At 40.2% G+C, this 17,410-nt stretch overlaps 1 protein-coding gene across 4 annotated transcripts in view; it reads left to right on the forward strand.

The window, feature by feature from the left end:
• The window catches only part of LOC141773912 (SH3 and PX domain-containing protein 2A-like), a 73,015-nt gene that overhangs the window by 15,495 nt on the left and 40,110 nt on the right, over positions 1-17,410 (forward strand). For 3 of the 4 annotated variants that reach the window (XM_074646078.1, XM_074646077.1, XM_074646079.1), the window contains 3 exons: positions 7,020-7,095; positions 9,232-9,308; positions 10,000-10,091. In XM_074646078.1, coding sequence (XP_074502179.1) covers positions 7,020-7,095; positions 9,232-9,308; positions 10,000-10,091 — 245 coding nt within the window. Of the gene's footprint in view, positions 1-4,770; positions 4,790-7,019; positions 7,096-9,231; positions 9,309-9,999; positions 10,092-17,410 lie in introns of those variants that run through there. The other variant, XM_074646080.1, reaches the window with a different exon arrangement.

The following is a 17,410-nucleotide window of genomic DNA, read 5'->3' on the forward strand; positions in this document are numbered from 1 at the left end:
TATATATGTTTGTTAGAAAGGTCAACATCTAAGTAGCCTAAGCAACGGTGTGAAGGGCCTACCTTATCAAGCCTTTTTCTTGTAAAAGACTGTCTCTGGCTCACTCTGCCAGACTACACTCCCCATTGCTGTGGCTCTGGTGGGCTGGCTGTATTGGAGGAAACCCTTTGTTCTCTTGTCTCTTGCTAATAGCCAGGAAAATTCTGCCCTGGTCTGTTTGATGGAAACAGAGCTTCTCTCCTGCCTCTGTAAACATTAGTCTTGTCCATAGATTCCTGCTGCCGAGGTGTTTGTCTGGCCACAGTAATCTGTGAAGAACAACAGTCTCCAGCTGTCAAAATGGATGGGGATAGTGTGTTTTATTTGTTTTATAGTCATATAGATGAAAGATGAAGTGTCTAGAGTGAAGCACAGTAGAAGTTGCAGACAACCTATGATTAGTGTTGGATTTAGGTGTAAAAAAAGACAAAAGCATCTTCTCATTACGAGGTGCTTCCAGCTAATTCCACCATAATAAAAAGTACTGAATAATTACAGTCACATTTTAAGCTACCTACAAAAGGAGGATGTAGTTTAGGTAATGCAAGGACCAATCCCAGAATGCATTGGATGAAATAAGGAGGAAGTTGTAGTCAGGAAAAGGGTTGAGGTAATGGTAATGTAACAGTTTTGGAGGCATGGATTTAAAGACTGAAAGGAAGATGCTTTCCCTTGGAAATTTAGATAAAGCGGCTATTCAACTGCTGCATGTCTCCTTATGATTTCAAAAATGTTGAGTCTGCCTATAGTCTCTCTTTTCTACCGCCTGTATTAAAATATTTGTCTTTTCTCCAGGCAGAAACTGAGCTTTTGTTTGTGTGTCTGCCAACTGACACCTACAATCTTTCCCCAGAACTGCACAGCTCTCTGTCTTCATAGAACAATTGCATGTTTTATGTTCCCTAGAAATTGACAGAGGAAAAAAAAAATGCATTTGACACCCTTGGCCTGACAAATGTGACCATGATCTCATCAGAGAACTATTAATTCAGAAAAGCTAAGTAAGGTCACAGAACAAGAAACGCCTCTTTGAGCAGTGGCTGATCAATCATATTATGTCCGACATCAGCTAGCACTTCACAGCTGGTCATATAAAACCCCTTGTCAACAACAGGCAGCTTTGCTGTTTGTCTTTTAAAGATGAGGTATCCATTTTCATTGCCAAATGGATATCCAAAAGTGCACTCTCTGCTGTTGTTTCAAACCTCTCCAGTGCACTAAACATAACTCATAACTGCTCCTCTGGGAAGCAATTATCATAAATGATCTCCTTTTTACCTGATTCCCTCTCTCTTTGTCTTTTCTGCTGACCTAAAGTGAAGTCTTTGTAGTGCATGTGCAGAGTTAAGCACATTGATTCCTTGTTTTAAAGATGGTTTGTTTTCATGCTGAATACTGCTGAGCCTGAATTCCACCATGCTGTTTCTGGTGTCGAGGGGAAATGTTTTTGACCAGCATTAGGTTTGACGTGAGCAGAATTGGTCAGTGTGTCAAACAGAGTTTACCGTCAGAGAGAAGGTTAGTGAGGTCTCCCCTCCTCCACACCCTTCAACCACAGCGGACAGAGCACACGGGTCACAGCATTCCTCAGGGGGATTGTGGAGTGTGCAAGCTGGCCTGGTTTCCTTTTGGACAAAAACTTCTCCAAAAATCCCTTAGTCGTCATTATTTTTTGGATTGAGGAATTGGACCAGGGTCAGCTCTACTCTGTCTGCATTATAATTTGTCTGGCCTACATTAAACACACAAGATGGAACTTTAACAAGGTTATTTTTTTCAAAAAACTGTTGTCAAACATGGACTACTTTGCAGGCATTTGAGGGAAGACAAACTAATGACTGAGAATATTCTTAAGTTAAATTGAATAAAGATAAAATAATACATTTCAATTGGAATGCCCCCTTAAACCTGCAGTAGGCAGAATGTTTTTGGCATCAGTGAGCAAAAATACCATACTAACCAAGTGTTCTGAGAGATACTAGACTTCTGCACCTCCTTATGGCTCTGTTTTCAGGCTTTAAAAAATCTAGCTATTTCAGAGAGAGTGTTCCTATTGGCTGTTCATTCGGAGGGAGCTGTCAATCACTAGTGAACTCCGATCAAACAGTCAAACTAGGCAGCGCTGATCAAATATGAATTAATATTCTGTTACTGTAATGCCTATTTGTCGCCTCAAATGTTTTCAGAAACATCTTGTAGTGTACTGTTTAGCTGTAAAATTAGAACGTTTGCTCCGGCTGGTGGGCGGTGCTTGGTATTTCCTCAACTGATCCCAACATGGCTGCCGGGTCACAGACTTTCTCATTTTACAACAGTGATGGACCTTTATGATACTCCTCTTAGAGGATTCAAGAGATCCATCTCAAAGTCAGGCAGCAGAATCTCAACACCTTTACGATGCAAAATTGCGACGCTTTTGTGTTTTTTTGCGAAACGGCGTTGTTGTGGCGGCGCGGCGAATTTCGATGTTTCGACATGACACAGGAGGCTGTTGTAACTTTACTGTACATTGTCCAATCTGCCCCAAATTTCACAAGCTGGATAAGAGTCCCGGCCTCAAGATATATACGTGCCATTAAGAGTGATAGTCATAGCGCCACCTTCAGGAAACAGGAACTTGTTGTAAATTAACTATACATTATCCAATCAGCCCCAAACTTGACATGTTTTATAAGAGTCTTAAATAGATTTTTTTTTTTTTTTTTTTTTACCACTTGCCCGATTGGACAATTGAGTTGCTAAATTTACGAGCCCAATGTTTATTAGATCGCTCACCCAGTAACGTTGTTGTTTTTCGCTCTTAACTCTATCACCATTAGCTGCAATTTTGACATTCTTATTATTCTTGTTGGCAAATGGAAATTTGTGACTTCATTCCTTCGTCAACCTGAGCAGAGGTCTAATCAGCCAGAATAACTGGAAACATCTACGTGGTTGTTCAGAGGACAAACCGGTTCAGCTTATAAAGAATTTGAACAAAGTGTACTAAATGTGATTACTACATTATGAAAATGCCCAGTGATTGGCAGTTTGGTTATAGCAAGTTCACTTTACTCGACTTTAGCCCTGATTTTTCGCTTATCGACTAGCGACTAGAAAGGAGCCTGTAAATTGCAAAATTTGATCTGAGATCTGCAAAAACTCTCGTGAGACTCGCTGCCAGACGAACTATCCTAACCTCAACCATTCGAGGCATACGACATGACACAGGCAGCTGTTGTAACATGACTCTACATACATATATGTACTGTATTGTATGTTGACATCAAACACAGCCCTGGGGTGACAGCCTGGTTGGAGTCATTGGATAAAAGCCAGATTTTAGAAAAGCGTCTGTCCTGCAGTGGTTTTGAAAACTAGAGCCAATGAAAATGTGGGACATCATCTCAATATGTGGGACGTGGGAGAAGGGATAAAAATGCTGTGCAGTCCCTTGTAAAGTGGGACATGTTTCTACAGTAGCCCAGAACGGACAAACCAAACACTGTTAACTTTTCCTGCTTGGGCCGGAGTCTATCGTGTTACGTGATCCTGATGCCGCCCCTCTCTCTCTCTCTCTTGCTTCACCACTCACCTCCCATGTACACACACACTGTACGCACTGGCTCTGCTCCAAATGACCTACGCTACTCTTACAACTGGCTCTAGAGAGGGACATTCACGTTTTCCCGTAGATCACCCTAGTTCTACACGCTTGGCCCACAGGAGAAGCTTCAGTGGGTTGCAATCTGCAATCTCAGCACTAGATACTGCCAGATCCTACACACTGCTCCTTTAATGAATAAACTGATTATAGTCAATTGAGCCCATGGGTAGCAGAGATGAACAGCCCAAAGATTTGAGCATTTTTCAATGTTGCAGCAATTTGTTAGTACCAGAAGAGGCATAAAATGTAACTTTACATTACTTGTTTCTGATAATGATGACAATTCAGCTTTTGTATCAACATGCATGATAAATCTGAGACAGTTTATGTCGAATAGGGGTTGTTGCATCATAATCTTTCTGCAGTAAACAACCGTTCAAATAAATGTCAAAACACAACCGAGATATGAAATCAGATTGTTTTCCCACTCAAACATTCCTCCACACTCCCCCCGTCTGAGATACCTCTCAGAACAGTTTCTTTGTCTGCTGCACAGTGCAGTGTCTCTTTGTCTTTTCCTCCCTCTCCATTCCAATGATCCTACTTTAATTATCATTTATCGTGCAGAGAAGCTGCTTGGGTTCCTCCCGTAACTGTAATTTATGTCCATGACGTCATGACATAGAGATGATTGACAGTTTATTGCACGTTCTTTCTCAGGCATTTACTCACAGTAATGATTAACAAGTGTTACAGGTTTGTGCAGTAAAAAGAGACTGTGAAACAGGATTACGTCAGAGCACCTGTTGCTACATGGTTCATTTCCCCAGTGGGAACACTTGGCTGACACTGCAGCTTAATACACTGAAGTTTATGAAAGCAATGTAGAGTAAACGCAGCATCTCCCTGAAATGGGAGAAATTATTTCCCTCAGAGTTTTGTTCCAAGTTGTCTGGCTGTTGCCATGGTAACTGCTTTCACACCTGTCCTGTAGAGCTGTGAGTGTATCTAGGGAGGTCCCCCGTGGGGTGATGTCATCATCGCCTCTGTATGAGACGCCTCTCTGTCTGCCAAGGTGGTTTCCAAAGGTGCTGAGTGAACACTCCCATCTTAGAGGGAGTATATGGCTACATCCAACTGGGAGGTTGATACGTCTGCAGCTTGGTAGGTCAGACAAACAATTCAGTTGCCAATGCACTGTTACAAAATGGGGATTTTTGGAAAATACAGCCCTTACTGCAAAATTGTATTATTGCCTTGTATTCTAAAGAAACAGTCTGGTTTGTATATGTCTTGCCTTTTCATTTTTAGGAGCATAAAACTCTTAGTAAGGTCAGAAATCTTACCAAGGCGTGTTTGTGTGCAGGTGTGGTTAACCAGAGCTGCCCTTTATACTCAGCCCTTTTACTTTGCCCTTAAAACACAATAATGATGGCTGCCCTCTTCAAAAGAAACCATTTCTTGTTAGCTGTCTTTACTTTGGAGGAGGGGGGGAATCCCATGCCCTGAGAGAAATTTAGGGATTTAGCAAAGGCAGCAGATGAGAGCAAGAAAGGAAAGAACCACAAGAAGAGAAATGAAACCAACCGTACTAGAGAAGTCCTACAAACAACTCCTGCAGGCCCAGACATAGTGGATCCCATTTTACCCTCCCAGCTTGATTCTGTTTGTCCACCTGGTTCTTTTTGGCTGGGTTTAGACCAAGATTAGTCTCCCGGTCTTCTCCTCCCAGTTGAGTGTGCTTTAGCTTGACGCTCTTCAATCTCGGCTGTTTAACAGAGCACATCTGGAACAAGGCAAAGCAGAACGAACTAAGGCGGGTCTGCATCTGGATTTCGAGCTCACTGTTACTGTGAGATGCTCTCGTGCATTCATGGTATTGTGATTTATTCAAAGAGGAAACCAGAAACTCTTATCTGTGATACCGACACATACAGACATATACTTGCACATTTGCAATGCATGTTTTTTTCAGCACTCAACAATTACAAACTGCTACACATGGAAGGAAATAGCTGTAAGCTGTCATCATAAAAGACTTGACACAGCTTGCTTTGTATCTAATTTTACCAGCCAGGACTGCGACGCTGGTATTGTTTTGTGCGTGTGTGTCATTATGCCAAAATGTGGTCCTGGACACATCTGCTGTAGCAGGAACTACCACAGAGGCGGTTTTTAGCACTTTGCCAGGTGTTTATGTGTCTGTCTGTGGACAGATTTTGTCACCACGATAGCATCGCAACTGTGTAAGATGCAGTCACGAAACTTTCCGGTTGTGTAGTTGAGCTCAAAATGAAGGACAAGTTCGAGGATGGGCGTGGTCTGAGCAAGGGGGGCGAAGGTGCCATTGCCCCCCCCCCCACACACACACTTTAAAGGGGTAGGAGGAAAAATCAAAACAGCATAGTATTGCAATATGTTGCGTGGCAATATTGTATCGATACACTGACGTGTATATTTTAGAGGTTGTAGCGGGTTCAGTCTTAAAGCTGAAGATACTGATGATAGTGAAGATACTGGTATCATATGAAACTAGAATACCTATCGATTGGTACCAACCATGTCATGTTATGTTGTCGGGAAGAATGCTAAATAACGCTCCAAAATTACGCAAAATTTTGGCAGGGAAAAACTGGCATGGCCATTTTCAAAGGGGTCCCTTGACCTCTGAGGGAAGTGAAGCGATTTGGCGTCACAAAACTTTACAGGTGTGTAGTTGAGATCAAAATGAAGGCCGAGTTTGAGGGCTGTGGTCCAAGCAAGAGCGCCGGAAGTAAGGGGGTAGGAAGTGGAGTAGGGGCCCCCTCACTTAACGCCCCTGGTCCAATTTGCTGTGGCGGCTGGTGTGATCCCATCTCAAGATGGTCTCTTATTTCTGTCTGTTTCACCCTGTATCTCTCGAAAGATCAATCCTGTAAATGGTCCGATGTATCAAGTGTTAACATCAAAGTGTTAATTATCTCCTCTGATGGATTTTTAAGCTCCTTAAGCGGATCTTGCTTTTGATTTTTTTTTTTCAGATAAGTGTGGGTGACGTAACCTTGTCTACTGCCCCAGAGATAAAAGTGAAACAGTGTTGTAGTTTCACGACAAAGTAGCTTTTCAGACGATATGTAATTACACCCCATGTTGAACTCATGTACCGTAACAAAAAGGTTCACTGTTTGCAACCCCTTTTTTCTTCTCCTCTCGTCTCAGATTCCTCCACTTTCAAATCTGACTGATAAACTTGTGGTAGCTAAAAGACGGTTCATGTGGTTCAGCCATCAAACAGAAGATAAGGATTGCTTGCCATTTAAGTCGGCATGTATCTTTTGTTGTGGTATAACAAAGGCGTGTTTTGGCTGTCTGAACAACTCTGTGTCACTCATTCCTTTCTCCCTCACTGTTGCAGATGCGAATCCTCGACAAATTCCCAATCGAAGGAGGACAGAAAGACCCCAAAAAGAGGATTATTCCTTTTTTGCCAGGTGATAAACACTAAGCATAGCTTGCACAACACTCTGATATCACTGTGCAACATTTTTTCATTCATACAAGAGACTGCATGTTCTAGCATCTTGTAAACCCCCTGACATTTTCACGCACAACCAGTTTGTAATTAGCACGCATGCCTACATAATACACACTGTAGTTTGGTTACGTTTTTCCTTATCCAATGAGAGGGCCGTTCTGTAAAGGACAGAAGTTGTCGTATCCTGTACAGATTGTAAAGCCTCCTGAGGCAAATTTTAGATTTTGGGCTATACAAATAAAATGATCTTGACTTGCGTTGACATAGAATGCCCCACTATTACTTAGCTGCCTATTGCCACACCCTAACCCAACCAAGCTAAATCAGTTTGTGGTCTGGCATGGCAGTAGGAGGCTGTAGGGATTTGTCTAATCTGATAAACTTGTTGTGGGCCAGAGCAGAGGAGAGCAGTGAAGAGATCCTTTGTTAGACAAGCTGTACTGCTCAAGTCTGACCAGGGCTGTTTTGATCTACCCCTTTAACCCAACATGGGGTGAACTTTATTACCTTACTCACAGCAAACAGCATGCACAATGTACTGTTAGTGAGCTCCATGTATTTAGACAATGAAATTAGTAGTCTCCTAAGAGTTATAAAGTGAGGATTAGTAACTTTTTACAACTGCTGTCATTACATTTTTGGATTAGAAGTAGTTTTTAGAATCAAGCCTGTTTTTTTTTTTTATATTTAAAACATTTATTCAATGTATGCTACTTTTCTTTAGTATGACATGTCAAATGAAGGTAAGCATACTTACTTCCTACAGCTGGACTTCACACCGACGACATGTGAATTAATTATTGGGTAAAGATACAGCATCTGTGGTGTAAAACATCACATGTCCCAAGAGGCTGCACTAACTGCTGGTGTTTTTATTTTTTATTTATTGTAATTCATCATTTTTAAAAATATTTTCCACCTAAAAATACATCCTGCATTTTAATACAACAAATTTATACATATATAAATATATATATAAAATCACACTGAGAAACACCACAACTATCCCTTTAAATACAGTCAGGTAGTAGTGCATCATTGGGAAAATTCCAGTGTTATGGTCTCCTTTTTACCATACTCATAAGGAAAAACTTTGCATTCTTGAGGCAATTTGCATTTCTACTTGGGAAATCTTCAAACCTCAATGATCACTGATAAATGTCAGTGATACATAGCAATACGTGTGCATTATTGTTGTTACATGACATGGAGTTACCCTTTTACTGTAAATATAATTCATAGTATTTTGTTACCATCTTCTACTACGGGTTCAGACTCATCCTGATCTGTCCCGACGGGTCCAAATCTGAATTCCCCTCAACTATCCGGTAAAGAATCCTCTTTGCTTCAGTTCTGTCTCTTACAACAATGTGGAGTCATTAAGTACATTAAGATGGTTTTGGTGTCTACTACAATTGATATTAATAAAAGGGCTATTATTTAAAAAAAAACTAATTATGTAACTGCTTTCAGAACTAAATATATCATTCCTGACATGTTGAAAAACAAGAAAATATATGATTATCATACTAAAAATAAACAGAATAAAAATAAGATAAACAATATTTGATTTACCTTTCCTCTTTCCATAAAATGTGCTTTCACCTATGACCAGAAGAAGTTCCCAACATGCCAGCCTATCACATGACAGATCACTGGAAAGCCCAGGATGTTCTCTTTATAACACACCAGGGCTTGATAGAGGAGCTCAAAAGAAGTAAAAGGAAATGCATGTGGACAAAATGTCCACTACAGAAGACACATGTCAATGGGCTGGGTCTCAGGTCGACATACACATTATGTACATATGCACATACATATGTACAGGGAAAAAAACATCAGCAGCAGGGGCAAGAGATGTTTTCCACATATGGGTAAAGAGTTTACATCCCTACATCATCAGTACTGTCTGAATGTCTGAATCCACTCGGCTGGGGAGGGATCTCTGATGACATGCTGGTGTTTTTATAAATGCATAACAAATGGCAAGCCTTTTAATAAGCACGTTCGATAATCTGACATTTTAAAATTGTTCTATTTTTAGTGTTTTTGGAGAGGCATGTACAACTGACAGTGCTCTGTTTTTCCTCAGGTAAAGTCTTGTTTCGCCGAAGTCACATAAGAGATGTGGCCGTCAAAAGGCTGAAGCATCTGGATAATTACTGCAAAGTAAGACAAAGGCTGTATGTCTCATAACGTCCTCTTTGACTACGTAGTATCACGTGTCAACTGCTGTTAACACAGTACATTTTCTGGGAAAGTTAATGTTGACTAATCATGTTTGGTTTACGTGTTGGTTGGAAGAGTACTTCTTTATCTGTGCCAATGCTCCACTCCCTGAACATTTGCCACAGTATTTTCAAGGCAGGTCACAATATTTATCTCCCCCCACCAGCCTCAACAGGAAAGCAAAGGCTCTATCTGCACTGGTCATTTCCTGTCTCCAATGTAAATAGGCAGCCTATAAAGGAAACGAGGGAAATGGGGGCACACAGGGGTAAGACAGAATCCAAAGAATAAGAATGAATCAGCAGACTTAATGTGTGGTACTGAGTGCAGGTGGCTCTCTTATTATTCATGGGTCAAGAGAAGGGAATGTACGGCAGGTGCGTTTACGAGCTGGCCAGCAGTTTACAGTAATAGGTGTAATTTGGGGTGGCGGCACGAAGCTTATTCACTTTTTAATATTGTTCCACACCCACACCCTTCACATCTCTGCCTTTTCTTCTCATCTCACTGACTTTACAATGACAGTTAATTTTTTTACTAAATACTGCCATTCAAACAGTAATTAACCACACCTGCAATCTTTTTTAGGTGTGTGTTAATGTATTTGTTTGTGTCCCTTCTTGCCCCTCAGGCTCTGATGAAGCTTCCCTCCCACATTTCCCAAAGCGAGGAGGTCCTTAAGTTCCTTGAGACCAAGTCAGAGGACTTAAACCCTCCAACAGAGTGAGTAACCATCACTGCATACTTAAGAAATCATAAACTATTATTGAGAATTAGCATCATCTCTGTTACACGAACTGTTTGTTACCAAACAAAGTCAGTGTGGGAGTAATTACAGACTGCCTGCTAGATTACTTTAAGTATGAGGAGCCGTACAAGACAGAATTCATTCTGGCACTCACACACACATACAGTACATACATTCTCCTTTCACATACATATATTTTCACTCACACATTAATTTATTTTCATTCTTACACCCACACATTTTTATTCTCATATTTATATATTTTCATTTACACATTCATACATTTTATGCTCATTTTTATATATATATTCACTCACACATTCATGAATTTTCACTCACATATTTAGGTATTTTCACTCTCATATTCATATATTTAATGAACACATTCACACATCAAATGCATTTAATATTATAAATAATGTGTGTATGTAAGAAGAAAATGTATGTATGTAAGAGAGGAATGTATGCATCTGAGAGAAGAATGTATGTATGTGAGAGATGAATGTATGCATCTGAGAGATGAATGTATGTATGTGAGAGATGAATGTATGCATGTGAGAAATGAATGTATGCATGTGAGAAATGAATGTATGCATGTGAGAAATGAATGTATGCATGTGAGAAATGAATGTATGCATGTAAGAGATGAATGTATGCATCTTGAGAGAAGAATGTATGCATGTGAGAAATGAATGTATGCATGTGAGAGATGAATGTATGCATGTAAGAGATGAATGTATGCATCTTGAGAGAAGAATGTATGCATGTGAGAGAAGAATGTATGCGTGTGAGAGATGAATGTATGCATCTTGAGAGAAGAATGCATTCATGTCTGAGAAGCTCGAGGAAGGAGGGTCATGTGCACGCCAGCATGGAAGGGGGAGAAGAGACGCCAGTAGGCCTACTGCAGCCAGCCACAGTTGCAAAGTCCGCTTATTATAAGTGACTTTGAGCTTGTTTTCCTGAAAAGTCGCTTACAAATATTGGTAGTTGCGGGTTGCGTTTTTTTTTTGGGCTTGTTTCTAAAGTGTAGTTTCTTATTTGGGCTCCCGTCTCTCTCCTGATGCCTCCTCTGTTGCAGGATCCGTACACAACCCCGATCTACTGAATCTCAGACACAGGATCAATGAATATTAATCTCTGTCACTCACGGTGTGATTGGCACTAACTTAATAATATTGTAGATTATATGTTTATTATTTTTGAGTGAGCAGGATGGTGGTGCTTTGAACTTTGATCCAATCAATCCAATATGTCTCTATTAGAATTACAGTGATTAATAAAGAGGCCAGTCTGGTGACTGGTGTCATTTTATCCACCGTGAAACACCACTCAGGTACATTTTACTGGTATTTCTGCCACTATGAGCAGCAGCAGCAGCTAGGCGGTGTTGTTTGTCAAGCCCTCGTCTGCTACCGCCATCTAATGGTCAACAGATGCCACTGCACAGATTTCAAATACATAAATGGATGTGCTCCATCACAAGAGGGAGCCATGCAATAGGCTTGAAAAATGTAAGCTGTCTCTCTTGACTTCTGATGAATGACAGATAATATCACATTAACCTGATGTGAGGCAGAGGTTGTGGTTGTGTGTGTGTGTGTGCGTGTGTGTGTGCGCGCGTGCGTGTGTGTGTGTGCACGCTATTGTACAGAAATGATAAACGGCTTAGTTGTTGTTCATGATTATAGTGTGGACAAGCACAAAGCACAGGCAAATAGTCATTGGCAAAAAACAACAACATGTCTTGCTCTATTTTTAATGTTTGCTTGGCCTTTTTGATTTATATTGATAAATAAATTAAATATGTGTGTGGCTTTGTGAACTTTACAAGAAAGATATGTGTATATTATATAAAACTGTACTGCTATACATGTGGAAAGCTGTTACTGTAGCTAGAGAGAAGTAAAATCAGCTGAAAAAATGTCTTCTCTTGTGATCCCTAAAGTGAAGAAATAGCACTATCAAAAAGGTGGTAACTGAAATGCTTTAATAATTCAGACCACTGTTGCAGTGAGTGGTTTTATATCTTTTTGACGCAAAGTGATGTTTACTTTCAGTCACGTGTATGCATTCGCACATGGTGAACAGTTCATTCAAACAATGATGTCTTCTCTTAAGGGAGTTTCAGATGCCTAAAAGCTTAAAGCTATTGGATATTCCACAAGAAAAGGGATTTTTTTTTTTTTTAAGAAACTTGGTGACAAATTAAGAAAAATAATTATTCATACAGTCGGATAATAGAAACATGTTTTTCATAGTCTTACAAATGAAATTACCGTTAATGAGAGTGCATGCAGAAAATATTTAGAGTTTAGATTTCCTTTAACAAATGCCACAAACCAAATTAAATTACTTACTGTATTATAGACATTAGGGCTGTCAATCAATTAAAATATTTAATCGCAATTAATTGCATGATTTCCATGATTATTTGCGATGAATAGCAAATTAATCGCAATGTTTTATCTGTTCAAAATGTACCTGAAAGGGAGATTTGTCAAATATTTAATACTCTTATCAACATGGGAGTGGGCAAATATGTTGCTTTATGCAAATGTATGTATATATTTATTATTGGAAATCATTTAACAACACAAAACAATGACAAATATTGTCCAGAAACCCTCACAGGTACTGCGTTTAGCATAAAATATATGCTCAAATCATAACATGGCAAATTGCAGCCCAACAGGCAACAACAGCTGTCAGTGTGTCAGTGTGCTGACATGACTATGACCCGCCCAAAACTGCATGTGATTATCATAAAGTGGGCATTTCTGTAGAGGGGAGTCTCGTGGGTGCTCATAGAACCCATTTTCATTCACATATCTTGAGGTCAGAGGTCAAGGGATCCCTTTGAAAATGACCATGACAGTTTTTCCTCGCCAAAATTTAGCGCAAGTTTGGAACGTTATTTAGCCTCCGTCGCGACAAGCTGGTATGACATGGTTGGTACCAAATCTTAGGTTTTCTAGTTTCATATGATGCCAGTATCTTCGCTCTAGCTTTAAAACTGAGCCCGCTACAACCTCGGAAAGATCGATTGCGCTAATGCGTTAAAGATATTAGTGGCGTTAAAACGAATTTGCGTTCACGCGTTATTATCATGTTAACTTTGACAGCCCTCATAGAAATACAAAGTTTTAGTCCTCAATACTTTTTTCAAGTTAGTTTGACAATAATGCAGACTTGAAACTGGGAATTTGTGTCGTTTGCAACAAGGTAAGGCGATTTTTTTTCTTTTTACCTCACTTAGCTTTAAGGTGTTTTGCTGTGATAATACGTGCCGTCAATGCCAGCCCATGTTTTTGCTTGTTCACTGAGAAATATTTTTTACTGCCCGATCTGCAATGTGACTTTGCTTTGTACTATTTTTTTAGAGTGGTAATAAGTAAATCACACTTTATTAATCCCCATGGGGAAGTGTGTCCTCTGCATTAGATCCATCCACCCTAACTATAGGAACAGTGTGCAGCCACAGCGCAGCGCCTGGAGACCATCTGCAGTTCTGATGTCAGCAACTTGGTCAAGGGCAGTAGCATAATTATGAATAACAGCAGTAAACAAATGCACATATCGATCATCTGTATTTTAAATAACATTTTACTTTTCATACAAAAGAAATCTCAGGTTAAACCACACCTGCTCATTTTTATTGATTCATCTGTTTGTATTTTAGTGATATATTTAGTGTTCCAATGTCCGACCTTATTTCAACCTACCCTTAACCAAAAACCAAGTCTTAAACCCTAAAATTGAATGATTCATCTTGTGGCAACCAGTTTGGGGAGGTGAGTCCCCACATTGTGAAGGCACAATTGTGCATTTTAATTTATATGAGAAACAATAACATTGTTTTAAAGTCTTTTCTTCACAGCCCTAAAGCTTAATTTTACACCAGTGTTTCACCGCAAAGGGAAGTTATTAGTGGTTGATATGACGGTCAAACTAGCATTCTTTTAGACTGACATCACAGTGTAATCATGACCAAGCTTTGCTGGAGACCTGAGCCTATTTGCACGTATGAGTTTGTGTGTGTGTGTTTGCGCTTTTGTGAGGATTTGAATACGCTGCATTATTGCCTTTCTTAAAGGTACAGTGTGTAGGATTTGGCATCACCTAGTGTAGGGATGTGACGGTGAGGACATTTTCCCACCGGTTAATAAACTCGTGACAACACCGGTGTTACCGATTACACCGGACATTTTACAAGAAAAGATGACGGTCAATATATGTAGCGCGCTTATTTTGATCTTTACCGTCAGGCGGCGTGGCGTTGTGTCTGGCCTCTCCGGTCCAGCGAAACCGGCTGTGACTGCTTTTTAGCGTCCATCTATCATCCGACTATCTATTGATAATATGGCGCTGATATGCCAAAATGAACTAAATGGGTTTTATTTCTGTAAAAAAAGCAAAACGACGGTGGGGACGGTGGGTACGTAATGTAATCGGTGTGTGCCTGACCACCGTGTAACATCGGTAACACCGACTACCGCGACAGGCCTAATCTAGTGGTGTGGTTGCAGATTGCAACCAACTGAGAACCCCTCCGCTCACTACTCCATTTCCAAGACTGCGGTAACGTGAGCCGCCGACTGCTTAACCGTAGTAACGCGGTTTTGCACTCTGCAGCTCACATTACCGCAGTTTCACAAGCGTGTCGGAGAACTACAGCGGCCTTCATGTAACGTAAGAACACAAAAGTCTCTCTCTAGAGCCAGTGTTTGGTTTGTCCATTCTGGGCTACTGCAACATGGCGGACTCCGTGAAGAGGACCCGCTCCCTATGTAGATATGAAGGTCTCAATTCTAAGCTAACAAAAACACAATGATTCTTAGTTTCAGGTGATTATACACTAATGAAAACATAGTTATGAATATTATATTCCATTTCTGCTAATAGTTCCTCTGAAATGTTACACAGTGTTCCTTTATGGAGGTACACACAAAAACGACCCACTAAACCCTTTCTGAGTGCAAATCCGACCTCTGCTCATAGTCATAATGATTTCCTGTCCAATGTCGCTGACCTATTGACCCCTGAGCTGGAGGTCACTCCTGCAGAGGTTAATCTTAGGTCAGGCAGGAGTGTCTGTGTCATGTGTACATGAAGCAGGGCAGACACTTCCAGTCCTTTGACTTGGCTGAGAAATGTGAGCAAAGGACTTATGTCTCACACATTCCATTTCTAATAGGCCCACCTACAAAGAGTGAGCTGCAGTTATGTGCAAACAGATGGTTATTCTCAACTCGAGCTTCGGATGGACTCTCGCGGGCTTGGATTTTTAATGACGTGTTCAGCCCATGCATCTCCTGGCATGGGCGTGTACGTAATGAAACCAAAACTGTAAAGATTACCTCCCAACTTCTGTGACTCTATTGGTTAACCGAAGGTTAAAATGCACTCCCCCCCCTCCCCAAAAAAACAAATAACACAGACGCAAAGTCGTAAGCATTTAATAGCGTTTGGACATATTTTCGCTCCCCTTAACCTTCCCCTCATTTATTAGATTTTACTGGTGATAGCACACAGAGCCAGAGTTGTGTGCTCAGTCTCCTCCTGGGAAGAATATTATTCCAGCTCTGTGCTGAGGGTCACAAGCTAGCAGGGCAGGTCAAGCATCCACGTTATCCCCATCATTTCTCCCCAATCCTCTGCAGTATAGTGCTTCCTTCAGTTTCATCTCCACCCTACCACATTTTGACAAACTAAACACTTCATGAAATACTTCAGAAATGTTTGCATTAAAATTAATTTGCCTCACACAAAACTATCATTTAAACTGTCATTACCTCCGCCAAGGCCGAATGAGGTTATGTTTTCACCGGCGTTGGTTTGTTGGTTTGTTGGTTTGTTGGTTTGTTGGTTTGTTGGTTTGTTGGTTTGTTGGTTTGTCCGTTACCAGGATTACTCCAAAGTTACTCCAGGATTTTAATGAATTTTTTAGAGGGGTGGGGTGTGGCACAATGAACAATCCATTAGATTTTGGTGGCGATCCGGACCATGATCCGGATTCAGGAATATTTTTAAGAATTCCGATCAGCCTAAGCATTTAAACCACAGGGTATAACACATGCATATGCGTCATCAGTGATGACGCATGACCCCGCCTTCTTCCTTCAGAGAAAGAGAGACAGATAGGTTCATGCTACATTATTTAAAGAAATTATTCACTGCATAGTATGATGTGTGCATTGTTTTGATTTTAAAACATATTTAGTTCTTCTTAAAGTCGTCTCAGTTGTGCATCATCTGCTTAGACTATGCTTATTTTTCAATAAACTGCAAACCTATTTATGTTGGCTCGGCACGAATGATAAACATTATAGTGTTTTCTGGCCATCATATCATATAGAAAGTTATGAAATTCATTTCCGCAGTACGAACAGTGCTCGAAGATCCAATATAAATATTTTTACTGTGTCACAATCAAATTTAATTTGTTGTTTTGTTTCAATATTGAGAAAGTAATGAAGCTGAACTGAGCTGTAAGCTATTACATGTGTGATTGGAAATATCTCATAACTCCAACTTGTCTGTGCATCTGGAAACGGAGAAGCCTTGTGCCAAAAATGACTTTATCTTAAGTAACAGAGGAATACAGTTATTGGTAAAAAAAAAAAAGAAAAAATTTTGATTAAGCAAGAAGTGCTGCTTAGCTTGAACAAGGGTTGTCCCTTTATGATGCTTGCCAGACAATGACTTACAGTCATTTTACATTTTCCTTGTTGTCCTCTAGGTGTGAAACAGCTTCTCTGTGGTACAGTATAAGATACTTCAGAAATTGTAATATAGTTAAATTCAACTTTTCTTGTTAACTGGAATCACTGAAGGTTGATGAACAAGCGGTAACCTGGCAAATGTTGGACAAGGTTTATCCAAACATGTACTCATATCCATAACTGTCCGTGGCTCTGGTCCTGCTGCTGGCCTCTTCAGAGAGCCAGGTGTCTGTTCCCATCTGCATCAAACCTCAGCTTCTCCTCAGTGTGCTCTCTCTGCAGCTCAGATAACTAAACAGGGACGTGCAGTCAGCCAACAAGCTACAAACCATACGTATCAGGGGTGTAAATCACAAGTTTCATTACGATACGATATTATATTCTCTGGACAACAATTCGAAATTTGCTGATATCACAAAGTCTACCACAATACCATTTCGATTTGATTTAATTCAGGGGTCTGCAATCGATATGAGACGATATCATATGTCTATTTAACACAATCATTTACATTTATATTAGGGCTGTCAAAGTTATGGTGATAATAACGTGTTAACACAAATTTGTTT

This window comes from Sebastes fasciatus, chromosome 9 (assembly GCF_043250625.1).
Source record: "Sebastes fasciatus isolate fSebFas1 chromosome 9, fSebFas1.pri, whole genome shotgun sequence".
In the NCBI taxonomy this organism is placed as follows: Eukaryota; Metazoa; Chordata; class Actinopteri; order Perciformes; family Sebastidae; genus Sebastes; species Sebastes fasciatus.